At 36.0% G+C, this 15,738-nt stretch overlaps 1 protein-coding gene across 1 annotated transcript; it reads right to left on the bottom strand.

Moving 5' to 3' along the window:
- Nucleotides 1-6,957: 6,957 nt before the first annotated feature.
- On the bottom strand, nucleotides 6,958-14,358 carry LOC117993166 (uncharacterized). Its single transcript, XM_034980918.2, has 4 exons — nucleotides 14,149-14,358; nucleotides 9,682-9,751; nucleotides 9,350-9,383; nucleotides 6,958-7,569 (listed from the first exon to the last, which is right to left on the bottom strand). Exons 1-4 carry the CDS (start codon nucleotides 14,195-14,197, stop codon nucleotides 7,390-7,392), a joined length of 333 nt encoding a protein of 110 aa, XP_034836809.1. The 5' UTR covers nucleotides 14,198-14,358; the 3' UTR covers nucleotides 6,958-7,389.
- Nucleotides 14,359-15,738: the final 1,380 nt, after the last annotated feature.

Raw genomic sequence — 15,738 nt, 5'->3', positions numbered from 1 at the left:
TTGTTGAAATTTTAAATTAAGATAGTTTTACCCTGATTTAACAAATAGGCTACATTTTATTCCAGAAAATCAAAGAGTTAACACGGGTTTTTTAAAAACCTAAATCGACACGGATCCACAAGGATATCAGTAATAAGTATTTATAGAGCTACTTAACCCTTTTTTATAAGTTGTAGAAAAAACAACAATATTGATCGATTAATCCATCAAGCACACTGTAACGTTCAAGATACCAATGGCAAAAAGTTATGTTTGACCTTGACTAAAATCATAAATGCATCTTTGAAAATAATGTACCTTTGCTTTTATCGTGGCTAATTAATTTTGTAAGTAAAAACCCGAATATGTAAGCCCGTAAGAGTTTTAAGTAGGTAGGTAGGGGTACACTTTTTGTGCAAGTCAAATTAGCAAATCTCACATCAGATAGATATGGTTCTGGGAAGTTATTAAGTGGTAGGTAAAGTACCTACATTTTACGTCATAATTTAAACATAAACCTCTTAAGTATGTAGCCCATCATAGATGTTGAGGAAACATAATAGATAGATTGATATATATAGCTAAGATAGTTAGATATAAATTGCCAACCTACGAGCTCATTCAAAAACTTTTAAAAAAATAATTCGGATAGGAAAGAAAAATTATTTTATCAATAAGTTGGCATATAATTAAGTATTATCCATAGGTACCTATTCTATATTTATCAATCCAAAGTTGGTACACAGATAAAAAATCCTCAACGAAAACTCATTTATTCTTCTTTTGTGTCAAGAAAATAATTACATATTGTTAATGAAACGCGGCTACTAATTTTAATGAAATAAATATTACGCTGATGGATATAACTAAGTATATTGTTTATTAATTTAAATAATTATAAATTGCAGCATTTCTTGTGATGTGACAGTGACACCGACTGCTCAGCTGCAGGTCTCAATACTTGTACTTGGTAATTTTTCCATTATTGTTTACTACAGTTTCACCCTGCTTGTGGACTTTCCCGTCACTACCTACTGTGGTAATGGTTGACGAAACGCTGCTGTAAGAAGATCCGGGGTTTCCAGGTCCTCCAGGTTTACTTTCGTCATTGCTAAACCCATCAACCTTGACCTCGTGCGGGGTTATCTGAAAAGGAGATCAACCAAATCTGTATGAGGTTTGGGTCCTTAGCAAATATTTTTGTCTCGCTAAAATTTTGTTTCAAACATTGTCTGATGGTTCTTTTTTCGTATGCAAACAGAATTTTTCATGAATACCTCCAGGTTTTTAAGGAAATGAGGTCTACACACCAGTATTTGATTACCTACTTTTATGTTTTGGATCATTATAATCGTTCCTATAACCTAGTTAAAAATAAGATTAACCAAAAAACATAATGAACATACTAATTATCAATTTATTTACGATTTAAAAAAAATTATGCCAACTAACGCCATCTTTACAAAAAAAATCAAAAGCGAGTTTATACCTAAACGATATAGATGTCAATCCTTTTAAACACAGCATACACATTAAAACGTTAATTATTTATTAAAAACAGTTTTGATTTTAAATTTTTAAACTTCTCGGAAAAATGGTATTTGGCCAGCTATGGTTTTCACTCGCATCATGATTTCATTGTTAGTTCGCGGTATCGAGGCCCCATGTGCTGTGTATTGTGCTTCTACGCATTTCAGCGAGAAGCTACTTGTTTTAAAAAATCCTATGGAGTAAGAGAAAACGGTGGGACCACAAACTCAGCACCTTTGACTACCTTTTCACGAACATTCGTATCCAATGTGTTACTTTACAGTTTACCGTGAGTTTGCACTGACAAACATTTACTTGTTGAAAATTCTGGTCATATAGTTTTTTAAAGAAATGTTTGACATTTCATAGCCTGACATTATGCAAATTTTGAAATCTGTCGTAGAATTTACACAATTTTCTATTAAACATGTTTAATATCTTTGGTGCAAACTCACAGGGTAGGTACATAGAACTACAACATTGAACTAGGATTTAAAACCTAAAAATAAGACAAATCTAAAACTTAACCAGCTAAAATAACAATTAAATATTAAAAAGAAAAAGTACCTCTTTAAATCTATCTACGAAGTCTGGCATGCCATGATCAGCGAAGAAATAGGGCGTCCTAAAACAAATCATAATGAATCAGTGTGTTCTTCATTCTTCCTGGTATGAGCGAAAAGTTTTCCAACAGTACATAGTTCGTCTAAATCAAACCATACGTACTTAGATAATGATTGGATCATTAATTATTGTACACAGTTGTACAGAAACCTACCCACAAAAAGATATTCACTATAATAATACATACGACAGGAACATACCATATTCCATACGAGTTGTAGTCTGGAAAGGCTGGAAGAAAAAGAGAATTAATTTTTATTATAATTTTTCAATAGAAATAAATAGTTAAAATGGGTGTAGAGTGTAGACAGATGTCGCTATGGCAAACAGCTTCAAGTACTTACCATAACACCACGAAATATGCAGTACAATGGCACTGATCAAAAACACACTCCTCATGTTTAGTTATTAATTAACGCTGCACTAAGTATCTTGTCTTCTAATCTTCTATATATACTTTGTCATACAGTACTCCATAAGTGCTTTTCTAAACCGGTCAACAGGATTTTATCATCACGGTATTATGTAGCTATTGAAGGAAGATATTAGGGCGATATTGCTGTAAACAGTGAGACTTTTTACCAACCATACTTGGCAAACGGAATAACGGAAAACTCTAAATTTGATTCTACGAATTTCATTTATTATTTAACTCTTAATTAATTACACTTGATATTATTTCTTAATTGATAAAGAAATCATCATTTTATCTCATGACAAATATCGGACACCAGTTAACCCGCCCCGGCTTTGCACGAGGAGCTTACCTATTGCATAGGAGTCTCCTCTTTTCAGTGCAAAACTCTCACAAACTTTCAAGTCTATGTTAAAAACGTGAAACAGTTTCGGCTATAAGACACCTCCCTGTCGTGCACCATTTCTCAAACTTGAGGTTTAATTTTAATGTACGGTCTATATTTTAAAAAACAAGTGATGGCCTTGTGGTTAAAAATTAAAAAAACAATCAAGAACGTGTCAAAAATTATAAAGTCGGGTTCCGTAGCCTTGCTTTTTTGGTGAACAATAAAAGTTTATTCTATCTATTCTATTCTACTCTAAGCAACCTAATAATGATTTTAAAATATTTAAACTACCGTGAGTGGTTTCCATTCTAAATAATATCTGTCCCGGCTTTACTCACGTGTGTAGTCGACGTTAGCCCGACTAGTTTCGAACCCATACGGGGTCCTTTTTCAAGGGAGTCCGTTCGCGCACGCGCCGCGGTTTTGACTTGCGCGAACGGACTCCCTTGAAAAAGGACCTCGTATGGGTTCGAAACTAGTCGGGCTAACGTCGACTACACACGTGAGTAAAGCCGGGACAGATATTATTTAGATTTTAAAATACTTATTTAAAACGAGGTATCACTCGAAGACTTAATTAAACCAATTGTTTTTTTGGCTCCCACTTTTCAATTATTCAACCTACCCTAAAAACTTTTTTAGGGTTCCGTACCTCAAAAGGAAAAACGGAACCTTATAGGATCACTTTGTTGTCTGTCTGTCTGTCTGTCCATCTGTCTGTCAAGAAACCGGGTACTTCCCGTTGACCTAGAATCATGAAATTTGGCAGGTAGGTAGATCTTATAGCTGACATTTGGGGAAAAATCTAAAAACCGTGAATTTAGGCTTAGATCACACAAAAAAATTAAATTGTGGTCATGAACTAATAATTAGTATTTTCAACTTTCGAAGTGAGTGACTATATCAAGTGGGGTATCATATGAAAGGTCTTCACCTGTACATTCTAAAACAGATTTTTATTTAGTTTTATGCATCATAGTTTTTGAATTATCGTGCAAAATGTTGAAAAAATACGACTGTAGTACGGAACCCTCATTACGCGAGCCTGACTCGCACTTGGCCGGTTTTTTTATTTTAAATATATTTCTCTATGTAGCGGTAACAGCCTACCAAGTTTCTATAACTGTGCTAAACATTTATTTCACTGCTCTTATAGTTTACTAGCTTAGGCTCGTGACTTTGTCCACGTGGACTACACAAATTTCAAATCCCTACTTCACTCCACTCCAATTTTTTTATTACTTTATTATAAACTAGAATAAAAATAATGAAGTAAACTGAAAAAACTAATTAAATCGATCAAATAACAAAAAAGTTATAAGCATTTAAATATTTCTTATTAGACAGAGATAGCGATACATCAGTTTGACGTCATACCTACTAATGCCATAGTAGCTTCGTGCGGTTTCATACAAATTTTCGTTTTGCGAGAAAGAGATAGGTAAGACCCTCCCACTCCAAAATTAAAATGCCTGTAACTTTGGAAATCTTTGTTGGATTTTAATATTTTTTCCAGTGTACGTCATTATTTTTATTCTAGTTTATAATAAAGTAATAATATTTATCAAATTCAAAAGTAGGCAAATACCCAATTGATTGTTCGGAACTCCCCAAAGTACAAAATATGATGTAGGTAGGCACCTAATGGTTGATACCTAACACTTTTGTTGCTTGTATTTAAGTAACACTTAATTACATACAATTAATGATCCTCGTGAGCCACGATCTGACAAAACATCACGATGATCTAACCGGAGCATCAATCTCTGATTTGCGTATTAGTAAACAATAAAATATAAATTATTAGTCATCTTTAATCCTTTTTAGGGTTCCGTGCATAAGGTGCCAACGGAATAAGGAACCCTGTTGCTGAACCTTCGCTGTCCATCCGTCTGTAATGAGCAGATTACACCTACCGAGTACAGTGGCGAGTCAGTGTCCTCGGCCGAGTACTCGGTTGGTACGAGTGCAATTTCGCCGCAATTCTCAGCCATAGAGCACTGTCTCGGCCGAGTGACATTTTACTGTCTCGCTTCACTACTCGGTAGGTGTAATCTGCCCATAAGCGGGCTGTATCTCATAAACCATAATAGGTAGAGAAATGGGAGAGGAGAGGAGTTGAAATTTTCACAGAGTGTATAATATTTTTATTGCCAAAGAAAACGTGATGGAAACGTGTTCAGCCCATATGGATCTACGAGTTGGTGTCCAGCAGCCAGCTTGACTTATTTTCAACTAGCTGATGCCTGTGATTTCGTAGCTTTTAAAAATCCCATAGGAATTGTTTGATTTTCCGGAATAAAAAGTAGCCTATGTCATTTTCCAGGTCTTCAACTATATCTTTGCAAATAATCTATTATCTAATCAATCTCTTGCTCCGTTGCAGCGTTATTAAAGGACAAACCAACAGGCAACAAACAAACACAGGTCCGGGTGAGAGCAGGTGACGTGCGGGTGTGCGGGGCGTCCCTCCGCCTCATACTTCATTTGCCATGTCAACCTGTCGCGGACGACACTTGCTGTGTAACAATTAATTGGAAGTAAAATTATACTTACTTAATTTGCCATAGAATGTCTTTGCTAAGAAATATTATAAGGCGCTATTCTTTCTCACAAGTATTGGTTCAGTCAAGGCTCTTACTTCTTAGCTATCCACCCCATAAGGCTATACTGGATGACCATACATAATACTTCTATATATTTGTTGTGATTACTGCAATAACACAATTAGGACAACTCGAAATATTAAATCACACTTAACATTAAATGTTTAAGGGTCTGCGTTGGTATCTCCGTATTCTCAGACCTTGATCACTATGAATCTAATAACTATTCTTGACTCAACCTGAAACCCAACGAGTACTGTAAACTTGGTGAATCTACGTTTAACAGGGCTGAATTCTTGTGACCACCTTTTTACATTATCATCAGACCCTGCACCATCACCATCGTCACCGAAACTAAATGAAAGAGCCCAAACACAACACATCATGATCAACCATTTACCTCTCACAATCAGAAGGGCTTAGGCTAGGATTTTAGTGACATTTCACATTTGTGTAATTTGGAAGAGTCTGTATTTCTTGACAGAATTTCATAATGAATAATAATATCTTCAGCAAGCGCGATAAGTTTTGCAAAACAAAGCCTTAGGTATCTACTAGATTCGCGAGCGAAATGAGCCAAATTTTTGCTTTAATTTTACCGAAGCGATACTTAGGTCCTTCAAGGTGGCTACAATAAAACTAAGTTTAAGATTTAATTATCATTGTAACAAGTTTCAACATTCATAACACATTATTTGCAGATATTTAAAATAATCGAGTTTGAAAATATAAATCTGTGAGTCTAGTTACAAGTGAAAATAAGAAAATACTTTACTTTCAAATAATAGGATCAATTAATCATTTACTTGCTTCTATATAAACCATGAAAACAATGGAAATAAGATAGGTACTCCATAAAACTTGATCAGTGATCATAGAAAATAAATGCAGTAAGTATAATACCAAATACCAAGACATGGTCGCTAACTATGGGCCTCATAAGAAAGCTCAATGTCAATCAGCGGGAGATGGAGAGAGCTATCCTTGGAGTTTCTCTATGTGATCAAATCAGAAATGAGGAGATCCGTAGGAGAACTAGAGTAAGCGACATAGCTCAACGGGTTGCGAAGCTGAAGTGGCAATGGGCAGGGCACATAGTTCGTAAAACCGATAGACGTAGGGGTCCCAACCGTGTGTCCCAACTCCCAAGTCCCAAGGTGCTGGAATGGCGACATCATTTTGAACAATCCTACCCATTTTCAGCCAAGTGTATTTTTTGTAACCTTGGATGTCTAAATTGGTCGGACTATTCCTCTTAATTTACTCTTTGTGTCTATTTAATTTAAAAATTTAATAAACTAGAGACAATGAGTGACCATCTTAATTTATTTATTTTATTATTTACTGGTGTATACAGCCGCACTTAGAGTAGCTTAATCGTTACTTAAGGCATTCCTTATCCATTAAGCGACTCTGAGTGCGGCTGATAGTCTTTCTAAATTTTATTTAAGATTACGCATCTGAATAATTGATTCAAATGTCAATTTTATTTTGCCTTCGTAACGACTAGGTACAAAGTAAACATTATAAAAATGTGACAAATAGTTTGTCAAATACTGAATGGGCTTTAAATCGCCTGTCTAAGGGTGCCTGTCCACTGAAGCAGAGCAGAGCAGAGAAGTGTATAGTTGACCAATCAGCGTTTTGTCATATTATGACGGAATAAAATTATCACGTCATTTACCGCCAATGTGTGTGGTCTGCTCAACACAGCTCCGCTCCGCTTCAGTGGACAGACACCCTAAACCTAGCCATGCATGCAAAGCTGTATAGTCGATATAACAAATCTTTTAACTAAATTAAATTCACAGGTAGGTAGGTTTAGTAAGATGGTGATAGCTGCTAAGTTAAGGTTTGAAGATGCGTTTAGAAACCAGACCATCATCGTTTTCCACCTCGATACCCTTGCCGTCTTCAGATATGTTCCCGTTGATATTGCTCCAGTTTTTGTACGCGGAGACCGAATGACCATAGACGTGAGTGCCTTCGCTGGGCCTCAGAGACTCCACGCTGCCTGCCAAAGCTGGCTGGAATATGAAGAAATCTTATGAGCTGGAGAAACAAGAAACTGAGTCGTGAGAAACAAGAAATCGTGAGTGATTACCATTATAAAAAAAACCGGCCAAGTGCGAGTCAGGCTCGCGCAATGAGGGTCCCGTACTACAGTTGTATTTTTTCGACATTTTGCAGGATAATTCAAAAACTATGATACATAAAAATAAATGAAAATCTGTTTTAGAATGCACAGGTGAAGTAATTTTTTTTTTGTGTGATGTAAGCCTAAATTCACGGTTTTCAGATTTTTCCCCAAATGTCAGCTATAAGATCTACCTACCTGCCAAATTTCATGATTCTAGGTGAACGGGAAGTATCCTGTAGGTTTCTTGACAGACAGACGGACAGACAGACAACAAAATGATCCTATAAGGGTTCCGTTTTTCCTTTTGAGGTACGAAACCCTAAAAATATAGATAATCTCGGCAATAATTACGTGGCTAGTCGGGCTTACGCTGAATAACCCCGTGAGTATGTGGCCCTACCGCGGTTGTTTGACAGCTACAATGTCACGATCGCAATTATCTCTGATTGGTTAATGCTCGCTCACTATTGGCCACAATTCATTGTTGCAAGAAGAATCGCACAAATTCAGCCAATCAAAACAATTGAGATTGTAATAATGATTGATGCAGGTTTTAGACAATCGCCCTGCTGAATCATCTACATATATTTAGCTCTTAACCTTATTAGATTTTTTAAATTTAAGTTTTGGAGGTTTAAAATTTTCTCAACTTTTGAAAGGAAATTGAAAATGGCACTTTTCTAAATAACTAGCTTATGCTCGCGACTTCGTCCGCGTGGACTACAAATATTTCAAACCCCTATTTTACCCCCTTAGGGGTTGAATTTTCAAAAATCCTTTCTTAGCGGACGTCTACACTCTACATCATAAAAGCTATCTGCATGCCAAATTACAGCCCGATCCGTCCAGTAGTTTGAGCTGTGCGTTGATAGATCAGTCAGTCAGTCAGTCAGTCCGTCAGTCAGTCAGTCACCTTTTAATTTTATATATATAGATATCTGTCCCGGTTGTACTCACACACACGGGTGTGTATTATTTAGAATGGAAATCACTCACGGTAGTTTAAACGTTAAAATGGCACTTTTATTAAAAACTAGCTTATGCTCGCGACTTTGTCCGCGTGGACTACACAAATTTCAAACCCCTATTGCACACCCTTAGGGGTCGAATTTTCAAAAGTCCTTTCTTAGCGGATGTCTACGTCATAATAGCTATCTACATGCCAAATTTCAGCCCGATCCGTCCAGTAGTTTGAGCTGTGCGTTGATAGATCAGTCAGTCAGTCAGTCAGTCAGTCACCTTTTCCTTTTATATATTTAGACTAAGTAGATGATGCCCGTGAATGCGTCCGCATGGATTTACTTTTTTTACATTTATGGTTTTTTAAAAATTCCGCGGGAACTCTTCGATTTTCCGGGATGAAAAGTAGCATATTTTGTTAATCTCTGGAATGCAAGCAGGTATCGTATTTGCAACTCACCCACAAGTCACTGTTTTATTTCCTCGCTCCTCGAAATCGAAGTGAAAAGTGTATAGGTATAACTCGGTCGCAAAACACACAACACACAAACCCTTGGCTTCAATATTATCTGCCCTCGCCTCAGGCTCGGTTAGATAAACGTCTCGGATTAAATGGCTTGTTTTATGACCTTCTTGTACAATTCTACCCTAAAGCAATGATTTTAGCTAGTTTGGCTTTTTTATTATTTAAACAGATAAGTACATACCGGCCAGTTAACACCAAACGAGCTCAACTCCAATCTGAAATATAAAAAATATTTTTCAATGATAATTTCGGATATAATATTGAAACCTATTATTGTTATTTGCTTAGATAATAAAAAAAGTGCAAATTCATAATTTCATAAGTCTCACTCGATATATTATAGTGTTGATTTTTTAGAGTTCGGTATCTCTGCTTAGAGAAAGAGGAATCCATATAGGATCAACCCTTGTGTGAGTCCTACTCACATTTTTTAATTTAGATAGGACTGATAATAATATGAAGGTAAATAAAAAATCTCTAAAAAGGAATAACAATAGGTAGGTAAGTACTAACAGTTTTTGAAATTGCTCCCAGTTCTCGATTCTCGCAGCTTCTGCCAAATCTCTTGGAAAAGCTGGCAGACCTGAAAATAATGAAAAAATTACATTCTTATTAGTACATAAAGTACCAATTTAGGTATACACAGAAGCAGATAGGTTTGTTTGCTCGTTAAGGAGAAAATTCGAATATATTAATAATAAGTAATTAATATAAAACACCTGTGAAATATCAGCGATCATATTTTCGATTGTAAGTGCGAAAATGGAAAATATATTGCCGTGAAAAATTTGCCTGTTGAAAAATAAATTTAAACGTAGCAATAATGCCCATCTCAAGATGCATATTATAATTTATGAAGCGATTCGCTTCCTCGTTTCTAATAGGTATGCACTGCTAAAATATAAAATGCCCATCCCACTGCCATTTTCCCCGCTAGCTATAATATTGGTACCTTCAAAAAAACCTACTATTTGGAGTGATGCAATCAAGCACAAGTTAAAAAAAAGAAAAATCTCAAGAAAATAAGTTTTAGAGTAAAAGAATCTTAATATTATCTAAATAGGATTCGATTGATGACATCACTGTTAGCATAAAAGTTGATAGAATGTAAATATTAAGCAAAACAATTAGCATTCCCAAAAACCCCTAACAAATTGATGTCATTGTTTTCTTTACAAATGAAGGAGCTAATAAGGTTACGCCAGTCAAATACCAATTTTTTTTAATGTGAGATAGGCTTGCGCTTGACAACAATCATGCCTGAGAAACAGAGCAATGATGAGGTCTATCTTGGAGCGCGCTTGCCTAGAAGATGCCTATTCCCTCTTGCCTTGAAGGTATTCAAGTTATATTTGGCAGGATACGCGGACGATGAAAGAGCATCCCACACTTTAGCGATTCGTATCAGGAACATTGACCAAAAACACTTCGTACGAGTAGATTGAAAGAAAATACGGGTTGCTTATCCCGTTGTCTCTACTATTTGAGTATAAAGGTGCTGATAAACTTGAGCATTCACTTGTAACAGAACATCGAGCATTCGCCGTTTTTATTTTTGTCGAACTGAACAACGAGCCGAGCCAAGCATAGAGCCAAATATTGCTACGAACTATTCTTCATGAAAATGTCAGACTTGACGGTCGCGTGTGCTCGCTTGAATGCTCGCCAGAACGCTCGATAGAATGCTCGCTAAAATGTTCTCGTATTTTTGTGTGAATGAGCATTCTTGCGAATGCTCATTCACACGGGTGAATGCTCAAGTTTATTACAAGTAAATGCTCAAGTTTATCAGCACTTTAAAAGCCGAAACCCTGGTTCGGGTGGCGATTGGATGTCAACCACGTCAGCGTTCACGGTTTCTCGCTGTACTGTGGTAGGTAGAACATTTGGTTGAGATTTATAGAGCGCACTTTGACTTTGCTCAGACTTAAAACGAGACGGTGTTACATCGCTGGCATAAATCCGTCTCGTTTTAACTGCAACTTAAGTCTGAGCAAAGTCAAAGTGCGCTCTATAGATTTCGGCAAGAACCTCTTTCTTGGTCCTACCAAGGCTGTGTATATTTTAGTAATAACCATCACATTATAGGAGTATCTACCTACTATTCTCGAAACAACTTAGTATTGTTTTTTTTAAATTATTATTTTTACTATCATATATTAATTGAATGATTTATAGTGATAGCACTATGCGTCATTCTGCGTATCGATTTAAGTCTTTTGGCATTTTTCGTTTTTGGCGTTGTGCGTCTAAACGTTTGTTATTATTCAAAGAATATACATATTATTAAAGCCGCCTACCTACATTACATTTCTGCAAACCTGTGAAGTATCGTTTTTGCAGAGTGTCTAACTGAAAGCCGAGGGCTCCTTGCAACGTAAGCCGGTGACCTAAGATGGCGGGCTGGCCGTTTAGGAGAATAATTTCAAGTTAGCTTTCCTGAAGAATGTGAAAAGTTACGTAAAAAAAGCGAGAAATTTGTGTGAAATCCACGAATTAGATCACCTCATTTACATAGTTCGGACTAAGCTCTGAGTCTGATGGAAAGGATCTGATAATATTATCACTCGAGCGCTATTATTATTATTATTATTATCAGCCTTATAGGTACCATCTACTCTAAATTCATTTTTTCTATCTACGCCTTATACTAACTACCAAGTTCGAACCATAAAATAAGAGGTAAATATTTAAAACTCATAAATAATAATAACAAAAGAATACATTAAAATCATAGATGGTTAAAATATGGTCACAGATATTAATTTGTTCCTGAGGTCAATACTAGTTTGCCATGACATATTCATGTGTAAAATACAATAGAATCAATTCCTGTTCAATTTTTTAAATTCTTTACGTTAAATTTTTTGTTAATTCTTTACTTAGGTACCTATTTTATTTCGGCTACCGATACCACTACGTAGGATACGTATTAACGTATAACATAACTAGCAGATCCACCCCGGCTTCGCTCGAGTTAATCGGTGCGGTGAGGTGAGTGAGAAAATCGAAGTCAAATATCCAAGAATTCTGAAACACTAGTTATTCATTTTTGCCTAAAAGCCTATAGGTAGGTATATCAATTTTCATAGATATAACTGAAAAAATAACGAGCTTTCAAACAAACTTTTATTCCCTATTTAATCCCCTTGTGGGGGAATTTCCGGACACACTGAAACACGTATCCGAAAACCAATTTTCTTTTCAAAAGATACTTGGAAAATGACGAACTTCCATATAAACTTTCACCGCAATTTCCAAAACTGAATAAATTGGGGTGGAATTTCCAAAAATCCTTCCTTTTGAGCGCCTAGCCGTCTACGTTATACAAAGCCTACTGTGAAAATTTCAAGTGTCTTACCGTAGCGGTTTGAGCTGTGCATTGATAAATCAGTCACTCAGTCGGATATTTTTACATATTAATATTAGTCGTAGATATTTATCGATTTGTCAATATTTTGTGAATCCAGTCTTGCTCGTGACGACAAAGCGATTATTGAATCAATTTAAATATAAATATGACTATTCACAGTGTAAAACACACCTATCAAGTTTGTATCCTAGTAAATCGCTTATTTTAGTTGATGTAAAATAATGTACTTAATAATTAATAAGTATTAGGTAGGTACGTACTCGATGACGCCCGCGACCTCGTCCGTGTGTAATTATAGGTTTTTTAAAACTCCGTGGCAAATCTTTACTTTTCCGGGATAAAAAGCTGCCTACATCAATTTCCGGTACGCAATCTACCTCTGTACCAAATTTCGTATAAATCGGTTTAACAGATGGGCATTTAAGAACCCCGTGGGAACTTTTTGATTTTCCGCGATAAAATGTCCAATGCGATGTTCGTCCCCGGGATGTAAGCTGCACCACATCAAAATCAGTTAAACTGACATATATGTATATAATATTAAGTAGATATGGGTTGTAGTCGAATTTAATTATTATTACGTCCGTCAGCCAAACAACAGATAATCTACTGGAAATATTAATATTATAGTAAAATGTGCTAGGGAAAGTCATAAAGACAGTATTTTTTATTTTTTATTATTCATTATAGGTACCTATACGCTTGACCACAATCACACCTGATGGGAAGTGATGATGTGGCCTAAGATGGGACGCGTTTACCTAGAAGATGCCTATTCACTCTTGTTTTAAAGATACCCGGGTTGTAATTGGTAGGAAACACATATCGCGGAAGAGTATTCCAAACCTTAGCCATACGTATGAGGAATGATGACGCAAAACGTTTCGTGCGTGTAGATGGAATGTCGACGACATAAGGATGGAAACTCGCCCGACGTCTTGCGGTTCGGTGGTAAAATGGTGAAACCCCCTTTCACAAGATCGAAAAGTTCCTGAGCACACTCTCCGAAATATATCCTATAAAACACTGATACGCCGCGCCGGCGACCTTGCGGCGGTGATCGAGACTTTGTAGTTTCGCCAGTAAAGGGGAGTCTTCGCCTATGAGTCTCCTAACTCGACGATCAACAGCATCCAGAGCCGCTAGTTGGTACAATATTATTTATAACCTTACAATATTATTTTCCAAATTAACTGATTTTGAAGATGCGAAAGTATATTTGTTATTTGGTTGTTCCTCCAATCATACCGCAACTACGGATCGACGTGATTTTTATCGAGATTGGAAGTGGAGAGTGACTTACTGATACTTGTAGGTATCTAGGCTAATTTATTCCCGAAAAATCAAATAATTTCCACGGAACTTTTAAGAATAGCTATGTGGATGAAGTCGCGGGCATCAGCTAGTGATAGTTATAAATAATATGGTGGTAGTACCTACTTACCATCTAAATTTTAAAATCATTTTAAAAAATCTGTTCTCCAGGAAGAGAACCATTCTGCTCCATCAAAAAAAATCTTATCAGTAATAAATAATTATTTAAGTATATCTATGTAGTATGTACTATAAAATATAGGTTTTAATATCATTTGAGGATCACAACATACCTTCAACTAGTAATGCGAAAGCAAAAAGCACACACATAAACTTGATCATGATTAAAACTTAGTTTAAAAGTCTAGTTAAATTAAAAAATAATAACTGATCAACGTTCCGCAGGTGGATAGAAATTCAGAATAGTACGCAATACGGAAACAACTGGTTTATAACGAATGCTAATACGACTCTAATGTGACGCGTCTTATAACACAATGGGCTTTGAATAGGAATCTATTGTGCGAATGACAAAAATGCTTATGAGTTCCTGAAATTGTGACACTTAAGGTGACGCACTACGCTCGGTCGAAATTGACAGCGCACGTGGGTAATCTGTTTGCTTTTCACTTGACATTGTATAAGAAAGGTGAGAGGCACGATGATTTTCACCGAAATCAAGCGCGCGAAAAGGGTTTAGGAAACGTATTTTTGAGAAAAAACTACTGAATTTATGTTTACAAAGTATAGTTATTTCAACTAATGAATTAATAAACTATGTCTAATGTTAAACTACTAGCCGCTGGATCCAGACGGCGCAAGACCGTGGCGTGTGGAAGTCCCTACAAGAGACCTATCTCTAGCAGTGGACGTCTATTGGATGATGATGATGAATGTTAAACTCTTTTAGATTTTTTATAAGTACCCTTAATCTTATTTATTTACGCCCAAAGTTGTCATAAATTTAGTGTAATGTGTTAAGTGTAAAGTGTGTAAAAATAGGAATATTTTGAGGCTCGTAACTTTAAAATCAATATTTTTTTCAATGTTTTATATACTAATAAAACTAGATAATGACGAGATAAAAAGATATAATACTTAGTTTTGAACATACAGTATGAAATAATGTAGCTAAATTATTACCCTCCTACGTTTGTATGAAGAAAGCACCGTCCTGAGCCCTCTTAAGTTGCCGCTATTGTCTACAAACTGAAAAGTTTATGTGAATAGGTAGGTAATTAGGTAGTAAGAAAATATCTATGTAATTTTAGTGTTTAGACTATCGTGAGTGATTTACATTATACCTACATGTATGACTAAACGGCTTTACTCACGTATTTCGTCGACGTTCGCCCGACTAGTTTCGAACCCATCCGGGATCCTTTTTACGTGATTAGAGCCGTTTGGTCTTCTAAATTTATAAAAAGAAAAGGTGACTGACTGACTGACTGATATACAAACGCATAGCCCAAACTACTGGACGGATCGGGCTAAAATTTTTCATACAGATAGCTATTATGACGTAGACATCCACTAAGAAAGTATTTTTGAAAATACAATCCCTAAGGGAGTAAAATAGGGGTTTGAAATTTATTTCAGAGGAACAACTCAGTTGTTTAATGAGTGGCGCTCTCACCAGGAAAGCTCTTAGGTGCATGGCTAGATTTTTCAATTAAGTACGATGGTGACGACAGGTGGCGATAGTGATTAAACTAGTCTGAAATAACACTCACGACTAGAAAAATAAAAATACGATAACCACAATAAATACTTTCAATCAATATTTTTGTATTTTATTAAAACAATAATAATGCGATGGTCCGTCTAATTTAATAATACACGTAAGGCACGGCGTTATAGGCGCCCCAGGTATATACTTGAGA

This window comes from Maniola hyperantus, chromosome 2, assembly GCF_902806685.2.
Source record: "Maniola hyperantus chromosome 2, iAphHyp1.2, whole genome shotgun sequence".
Classification (NCBI taxonomy): domain Eukaryota; kingdom Metazoa; phylum Arthropoda; class Insecta; order Lepidoptera; family Nymphalidae; genus Maniola; species Maniola hyperantus.
This window is presented reverse-complemented; position numbering and strand designations above follow the sequence as displayed.